Raw genomic sequence first — 9488 nt, forward strand, 5'->3', positions numbered from 1 at the left:
CCTTCCTTATGCAAATTTCTGCAGCTGGCTTGAATTTCTCTTCAGAAAATGGAATTTTCTTTTCTATCACATTGCCAGGCTGCAAATTTTTCAAACTTTTATGCTCTTTTTCCCGTTTAAAACTGAATGCTTTCAACAGCACCCAAGTCACCTCTTGAATGCTTTGCTGCTTAGAAATTTCTTCTGCCAGATACCCTAAATCACCTCTCTCAAGTTCAAAGTTCCACAAATCTCTAGGGCAGGGGCAAAATGCTGCCAGTTGCTTTGCTAAAACATAATAAGAGTTACCTTTCTTCCAGTTCCCAATAAGTTCCTCATCTCCATCTGAGACCACCTAAGCCTGCATCTTATTGTCCATATCACTATTAGCATTTTTGGCAAAGCCATTCAACAAGTCTCTAGAAAGTTCCAAGTTTTTCCACATTTTCCTGTTTTCTTCTGAGCCCTCTAAACTGTTCCAACCTCTGCCTATTACCCAGTTCCAAAGTTGTTTCCACATTTTCAGGTATCTTTTCAGCAACACCCCACTTCTGGTACCAATTTACTGTATTAGTCCATTTTCATGCTGCTGATAAAGACATACCTGAGACTGCGCAATTTACAAAGAAAAGAAGTTTAACTGAACTTACAGTTCCATGTGGCTGGGGAAGCCTCATAGTCATGACAGAAGGCAAGAAGGAGCAAGTCACATCTTACATGAATGGTAGCAGGCAAAAAACAGAGATCTCGTGTGGGGGAACTCCTCTTTTTAAAACCATCAGATCTCAGCTGGGCGCAGTGGCTCACGCCTGTAATCCCAGCATTTTGGGAGGCTGAGGCAGGCAGATTATCTGAAGTTAGCACTTCAAGGCCAGCCTGGCCAACATGGTGAAACCCCCTCTCCACTGAAAATACAAAAATTAGCCAGTCATGGTGGCAGGCAACTGTAATCCCAACTACTTGGGAGGCTGAGACAGGAGAATTGTTTGAACCCGGGAGGCAGAGGCTGCAGTGAGCCGAGATTGGGCCACTTCACTCCAGCCCAGGTGACAGTGAGATTCTGTCTCGGGAAAAAAAAAAAAAAAATCAGATCTTGTGAGACTTATTTACTATCACGAGAATAGCACAGGAAAGAATTAATTGCCCCTATGATTCAATTACCTTCCACCAGGTCCCTCCCACAACACATAGGAATTCAAGATGAGATTTGGGTGGGGACACAGCTAAACCATATCACAGAGGTTGCAGTGAGCGGAGATTGCACCACGGCACTCCAGCCTGGGTGACAGAGCAAGACTCCATCTCAAAATAAATGAATAAATAAATTCACAGTACATTAATACTATATCAATATCATAAACATACCCTGGTTGATATAAAAATATAATTGCTCATTCATCATTTGTAGATTTGTACTCTATTACCGTACTTATTTTTAAAAATCTTTAGTATTTCCCTTTTTAGTAATGAAAACTCAAACGGGAATATAATTGGCCCCAAATCTATCCTTCCTCTGTTCCTTTTTAACATTGTAATTAGTTCTCTTGTTTTGTTCTAAATTTTTTAAAATTAAAAATAAATAAAATTATAATTGGTACTCTGAGATGAATATGCAAAACTGAATAATTTTTAGACTCCTATATATTTGCCTTCTTGATTTGGTAAAGTTCTTGAAACTATTAAGGCCCCAGGAACATTTTATCTTCAGTAAATCTTGTTAGCCACGATTAAACCTCTCAAACTTTCTAGACAATATTACTTTAGGAAGATTTTCGAGTCACCCTTTTACTTCTCCCTAATGCATATTCATACATGTGCACAGGCAGACTTTAAGTGTTCTATCACATGAAATTCTGATTCCTCCCTTTCCACTCCAATTTAACACTGTATAACTGTGTTGGCCGTGATGTGTTATTCATTGTTTTATTGCAGAGGTTTGTATAATAAAGGCCTGTGCAACAGGTATCCTTTGATTATGCCCACATCCACCTCCATAGCAACAAAGACCCTTGTAAGTGACCTGAAAAGGAAAAGGCAACTGTGGTGGCCAGTCTCCAAGAGGACCCCAGTGATCATCGCCTCCTGGTCTTTGGAGTAGTCTCCAAGTCCCTATCCATAACATATCAGGGTTGGTCTGTGTGACTGAAAGGATAAGGCACAAGTAGTGATATGTCCCTTCCAATATTAGGCTATAAAAGTCACTGCAGTTTTCATCTTGGTAGTTTTTTCTCTCTCCGTACCACCCCCACCCTGGCCCTCACCCCCACTATCATTCTACCCAAAGGGAAGCCATCTGCCATGTCATGAGCAGCCTTGTGGAGAGGTCCACATGGTGAAGAACTTAGGCCTCCAGCCAACAGCCATCCAGGAATGAAGGCCTGCCAACAGCCATGTGAGCTAACTTGGAAATGAATCCTCTAGCTGCTGATGAGACTTCAGATGACTGCAGTCCCAGGCCAACAGCTTGACTGCAACCTCATGAGAGGTTCTGGCTCAGAGCCGGAACCATGCAGCTAAGCCACTCCCAGATTCCTGACCATCAGCAACTGTATGAGACAATAATTGCTTGAAACTGCTAAGTTAAGGTATATTTGTTACACAACAATTGACAACTAATATACTAACCCCAACAAATATAGCCCACCACCACCACCAAGAAGAAATATCCAAAAAAGAAGGGAAAGCTTTACATAAAAAGGGAGAGGAAAGCAGGTTTCTTTTTGGTTACTGGGTAATAGTTTCCCTTTGAAGCACTTTTAGCACATTTCCAGCATGAATTATCTTGCCTTCTCTGTATTCTTCCATCCAATTATTAATTTCTGTCACCTCTGGGCACCTAAGATCCATTAAATCCTGAGAACTTTATATAGTATTTCTTTATTTAACATTATATTTTGCTTACAAGTCTTTTATGAATATAATGTTCTCCAAATTAGAATTCCTCAGATTACATTGGACTCCCTACTTTTATTAGTTATTTAATTCTGCAGGTTATAATGGTAAGTAAAAGAAAAAACAAAAAAAGGCCAAATTGCATTTATACTATTAAAACAATATAGAAATTCCTGGCTGGACGTGGTGGCTCATGTCTGTAATCCCAGCACTTTGGGAGGCTGAAGTGGGTGGATCACTTGAGGTCAGGAGTTCAAGACCAGCCTGGCCAACATGGTGAAACCCTGTCTCTACTAAAAATGCAAAAATTAGCCGGGCGTGGTGGCGGGTGCCTGTCATCCCAGCTATTCAGGAGGCTGAGGCAGGAAAATCGCTTGAACCCGAAGGGTGGAGGTTGCAGTGAGCTGAAATGGCACCACTGCACTCTAGCCTGGGCAACAGAGCGAGGCACTGCCAAATAAATAAATAAATAAATAAATAAATATCCCCATGCGTATGGAGATGATCTAAAAGGAAATAGTAATAAAAACAATGTTCAAGTGATTATGAGTGATTGATTTGACATATTTTTGCCATATAAAGCAAATCAAGTCTGTAGGCATCGTCGGTGGTCTATGGGCAAGGCAGCATGCAAATATTCTAAGTAATACCCATTTTGAATTTTACATTGGGTTTCCTTTAGTTAAAAAAATAATAATAAAGGAAAGAAATCAAATTCCATGTTCCACCTAAGAATGTCCTGAGAGTGACAAAGCTCATTATTGACATGCTTTGTTATACTATATTTCAGAGTCTTAGAAAAAGAAGGAAAAAAAGCATAAAGGAGGGAATGGAGCTGCATTCTGGGAATTGACTACTCATTAGCTCAGTAATACTTTCTAAGTTACCTATCATCTTGTGCCAATTTCCTCAGCAGTAAAAAGACTGGGCTAGACCAGCACTGTCTATTGCAGCAGCCACTAACCTACCACATGTGACCGGTGAGCATTTAAAATGTGACAAATCCAGGCCGGGTGCGGTGGCTCATGCCTGTAACCCCAGCACTTTGGAAGGCTGAGGCAGGCAGATCACATGAGGCCAAGAGTTCAAAACCAGCCTGGCAAACATGGTGAATCCCCATCTTTACCAAAAATAAAAAAATTAGCCCAGCGTGGTGGCGGGCACCAGTAATCCCAGCTACTCAGGAGGGTGATGCACAAGAATTGCTTGAACCCAGAGGCGGAGGGTGCAGTGAGCCAAGATTGCACCACTGCACTCCAGCATGGGCAACAGAGCAAGACTCTCAAAAAACAAACAAACAAACAAACAAACAAAAAACAGCACCAACAACAAAAACTAAAGAAAATGTGGCAAATCCAAGTAGAGACGTAAATATAAAATGCCCACTAGTATACAAACTTAGTACTCTGAAAAAGTATTTAAAATATCTCATTAATAACACTTTGTTATATTTTGGAATGATATCTTGAATACATTGCATTAAATATGTTAAAAATGTCTGGTTTCTTTTTACTCTTTAATGTGGACACTAGAACATTTTAAATTATATATGTGGCTTGTATTATGTTTTTATTGGACAGTGCTGGGATAGATCTTATCTTCCAGCCCTTAACATTCTTATAGTTATCTTAAGCTTCAGAGGCACAGTCATTCAAGTTCAGAAAGCATTACACAGCATACAGTATATAAAATAGTTCCTTCTTTAGAGTCCACTAGGTGGCACTAGAGTTCAGGCCACAAGCTAGTAAGAGATTTAAAATTTGTACTTGCACTTTGAAAAATTATTTATTAATTATTATTTATTTATTTTGAGATGGAGTCTCACTCTGTCACCCAGGCTGGAGTGCAGTGGCATGATTTCGGCTCACTGCAACCTCTGCCTCCCAAGTTCAAGCAATTCTCCTGTCTCAGCCTCCCCAGTAGCTGGGACTACAGATGCCCGCCACCATGCCCAGCTAATTTTTGTATTTTTAGTGGAGACGGGGTTTCACCATATTGGTCAGGCTGGTCTTGAACTCCTGATCTCAAATGATCTACCTGCCTCGGCCTCCCAAAGTGCTGGGATTACAGGCGTGAGCCACCGTGCCCAGCCTTAATTTTTTAAGAGACAGGGTCTAGTTCTGTCACCTAGGCTGGAGCACAGTGGCATGATCGTGGCTCACTGCAGCCTCAAACTCCTGGGCTCAAATGATCCTCCACTTCAGCCTCGTTGGTAGCTAGGACTACAGGCATGTGCCACTATGCACAGCTAACGTTTAAAAAAATGTTGGCGGGGGTGCTGGCAGGGTGCGGTGGCTCACACCTGTAATCCCAGCACTTTGGGAGGCCAAGGCGGGTCGATCACTTGAGTCCAGGGGTTTGAGGACAGTCTGGGCAACATGGTGAAACTCCATCTCTACAAAAAATACAAAAATTAGCTGGGCATGGTGGCGTGCACCTGTAGTCCCAGCTACTGGGAAGGCTGAGACAGGAGACTTGCTTGAGCCCGGGAGATGGAGGTTGCAGTGAACCAAGATCCCACCACTGCACTCCAGCCTGGGCAACAGAAAGAGACCCTGAATGGAAAAAAAAAATTTTTAATTATCATTTTTTTAATAGAGACGGGGTCTTGCTCTGTTCCCCAGGCTGGTCTTAAACTCCTGGGCTCAAGCAATCCTCCTGCCTCAGCCTCCCAAAGTGCTGGGGTTACAGGTATGAGCCACTGTGCCTGGCCTGTACTTGCAGTTTTGAGATGGAGTTTTGCTCTTGTTGCACAGGCTGGAGTGCAATGGCGCATCTCGGCTCACTGCAACCTCTGACCCCCAAATTTAAGTGATTCTCTTGCCTCAGCCCCCTGAGTAGCTGGGATTTCAGGCACCTGCCACCATGCCTGGCTAATTTTTTGTATTTTTAATAGAGATGGAGTTTCACCATGTTGACCAGGCTGGTCACAAACTCCTGACCTCAGGTGATCCGCCCGCCTAGGCCTCCCAAAGTGCTGGGATTACAGGCGTGAGCCACTGGGCCTGGCCTGTACTTGCAGTTTTCTAAATGAGCTGTGCATAGGCTCATCTCCATGCCTTTGCTCCCATTGTTCCCTCCACTGAGACACCTTTTCCTAAGTTGGCCAGCAGGCCTACAACCTACGCATTTTAAAAAATTGAGATCCTCTAAGAAGTTTTTCCTGAACATCCCTCTCCTGCCTACAAATAACTTTATGTACCCACTAGCCTGTATACATATTCCTATCACAAAACCATGACATATTATTTGTTCACATGCTTTCCCCCCACTACCTCGTGTACATTTTGAGGCAGGTAGTGGTTGAGATCCTCTAAGAAGCCTTTCCTGAACACCCCCCTCCAGCCTACAAATAACTTTATGTACCCACTATCCTGTGTACATATTTCTATCACAAAACCATGACACATTATTTGTTCACATGCTTTCCTCCCACGACCTTGTGTTCATGTTGAGGGAGGTAGTGATGAGGTATTAGCTGATGCCTGGCATCCAATTGGTGCTGTACACAATGTACCAGTCAGGATAGGTTAAGTTATACTTCAGTTAACAAAACTCCCAGATATCAGTAGCACAATTCCTGTGCTACGGTGCAGGTATCAGTCACCTTCCTGAAACAGGCCCAGTCCTTTTACTGGGCCTGTCAGATTGGACAGATTAAGGGCCCTGCGCCATGGCATCCTCATTCCAGGACCTACACTAATGAACAGTTCCATAGGAAGCATTGCTGGTCACTGCACAGAGGGAAAAAGAGGGCCTCGCAGATTTCTCCAGCACTGAAATGCTCTCACGTAGAAATAACGCAAGCCACTACCACTCACAGCTCATTGGCCAGAACTAATGACATGGCCCCATCCAACTACAAGGGGGTGGTGGCACACAGATCACTTCAATTAAACTAAACCACTTGGAGGAGAGACTTAAGGTATAGGCTCTTCAATTGAAGGTTCAAAAATACCCCAAATTAGAGGCATGAGAATAAGAAAACATATCAAATATAAGAAATACGACTAGAAGAGGGTAACTACTGGCATATGAAACTCTGAAACCAGAGAGAAAAAGTCAAATATATTTTTGAGAGGAGTACTATGCTAACAAAGTAATAGTCATATAAACTCCGCCAGCCACAAGGGAACCAACTTACCATGTACCCAGAAGGTGGGAAACTGGAAATACTTGATAAATAACACTAGTGACAACCACAGTGCAATAAATGAAAATGATGCTTAGCCCACAGGCTTCTAGGATAGTGACACTTTAAGAACACTCAGGAAGCAAAACTGGCTTAACAGAAGACACTATACTCCATTGTTTCGTTTTAGCAAAAGTAAATCAAATTAATACAATGATGCACATGCCCAGATGGGAATGTAACTATATTGTCACAGGCAGAGGAGTGAATACAACTGTACATGGGACAGGGAGTACAAGCGTGGTGGATATAAGAAAAAAACAAAATAAAACAAAACAAAACAAAAAATCCCTCCAACTTTGAGTAAAGGCCAAGTTGCTTAGATCTGGGAGGGCAGAAATAATCATCTGTGTGGTGTAGACACTTTACCAACTGACTTTGAGAACAATCCGAATTAAGCATACTTTTTGGTGGGTGAAACATGCTGAAGAGTACAGAAGAAAAAGCTCATGGCCTCCTGGACTGACAGTCCTCTTCGTCCCAGAGACTCAAGGAGAGGGACTGGAAGTGGTGATCACTTTTCTTCTTTACAGATCTAGTCATGACAGGCCTGCAATAGTCGTGGCCTAGGCTCACACAGCTGGTTGATACAGGGCAGACCCAACTGCCTCTGCCCCAACTTCAGAGGTCTATTGATAATTATGTTTTAAACAAAGTGATTTAAGCACTTTCCTGCTCCAAAGTATTGAGATGTTAAACCTCAGGTCTAGAAATTAAGACCCTCCCTACCACAAATTTCAAGAGCAGAAGTCAACATGACACACAGTAGAAATACATATTCCACTTTATTAATTAGAAAAAATCATTTAAGCCACATGGTGGCCACAATGTCCACAACTTGAGTAGGCTTTGGTATCCCACCTCCCCCTTCAGACCAATACACACTATGTTGGAGGAAGGACTTTAAAATGTAAAACAATGAGAAATGGGCACTGAACACTCCATCCTCTCCCTCCCAAGACCCCACCCACACACCTCTTCAACTGCTATCCAAACATGGAGGAGCTCTTGTGGAAGAGAGGCTGAACACCAAATAATTGAGCATAAGACATTCAAGACTAAAGGAATCCCTGGCAGATGTTTAGGAAGCAGGGTTGAAAACATCACCATCTCCCAACAGTTGAAGTTGGGACATCTAAGAGATGTCAGAGCCATACTGCTGAGAAAAGCACAGCATACACCAGACCCTGGGGTAAGCTTCTGCAAGGTAAGGGCGAGATCAACCTATCTCACGGCCATAAGCAATCCATTCCCAGCAGTGCATTAAACAGTCCTTTTCTTTTTTTTTTTTTTTTGAGATGGAGTCTTTTGCTCTGTGGCCCAGGCTGGGTACAGCAGTACGATCTCAACTCACTATAACCTCTGCCCCTGGGTTCAAGCAATTCTCCTGCCTCAGCCTCCCAAATAGCTGGGATTACAGGCCTCTGCCACCACACCCAGCTAACTTTTGTATTTTTAGTAGAGATGGGGTTTTGCCATGTTGGCGAGGCTGGTCTCGAACTCCTGACCTCAGGTGATCCACCCACCTCAGCCTCCCAAAGTGCTAGGATTACAGGCATGAGCGACTGGCCTAAACAGGCCTTGTCCAGGCAATGAGCATCCGGTTAGGCAGGTCCTTCAAGGCCTAGTAATAGTTAGTTCTCTGGTTACACTGGTGCTCAGCCTGCCTGCTAGGAATGGGATTCCCTTTTGGACATGTGTAGGTCAGTGTTCCAAAATATGGCCAGCACAGAAGGTCTTATCACATGCTTCTGGATGGATGGTCTGGAAGGCCCTTGGTGGGTTCTGTGTTGGCTAGTTGGCTTCTGGTGGTCCACGAGGTCCCAGGCGATGGGTTCTCTAGTAAGCCCTCTAGGGACTCCATCACTCTAACGAAGATGGAGAGTAGTGTCAGCACCACACCTAAGAGGTAGAGGTTCAACATATGCTTCATGGCTGAAAGGACCCTACTCTTCTGCAGAGAAGCACAGCTGCCTTCTCCTTCTGAAAGGCCTCTGAACCCTGAGGAAAAAGAGGAAAGGATTAATCTATAGCCTTTTGGGGGTATGCATGCATCCAGCCCTGACTCTTCTGTCCTCTCACGGGGCACAGGGACCAGGGGATGTTCTTGCACAGCAACTCTCCAAGAATATTTTACATTGCAAACTTCATGGCTACGGAGCCAGTCTTGCTTCTTGGACTAATTCAAGAACACTTCTTAAAACACTGACTTTCTTAGGCCAGGAGCGGTGGCTCACATCTGTAATCCCAGCACTTTGGGTGGATCACCTGAGGTCAGGAGTTCGAGACCAGCCTGACCAACATAGTGAAACCCTGTCTCTACTACAAATACAAAAATCAGCCGGGCGTGGTGGCACATGCCTGTAATCCCAGCTACTCGGGAGGCTGAGGCAGAATCGCTTGAACCCGGGAGGCAGAGGTTGCA

The 9488-nt window shown here is 43.6% G+C and overlaps 1 protein-coding gene across 1 annotated transcript in view; it reads right to left on the reverse strand.

The window, feature by feature from the left end:
• Positions 1-7829: 7829 nt before the first annotated feature.
• Positions 7830-9488, reverse strand: part of HILPDA (hypoxia inducible lipid droplet-associated) — an 8586-nt gene continuing 6927 nt past the window's right edge. Inside the window, exon 2 of the mRNA XM_011995914.1 lies at positions 7830-9064. Coding sequence (XP_011851304.1) covers positions 8805-8996 — 192 coding nt within the window. The 5' untranslated portion in view covers positions 8997-9064 and the 3' untranslated portion in view covers positions 7830-8804. The remainder of the gene's footprint in view (positions 9065-9488) is intronic.

Source organism: Mandrillus leucophaeus, unplaced genomic scaffold, assembly GCF_000951045.1.
Source record: "Mandrillus leucophaeus isolate KB7577 unplaced genomic scaffold, Mleu.le_1.0 Scaffold5, whole genome shotgun sequence".
NCBI lineage: Eukaryota > Metazoa > Chordata > Mammalia > Primates > Cercopithecidae > Mandrillus > Mandrillus leucophaeus.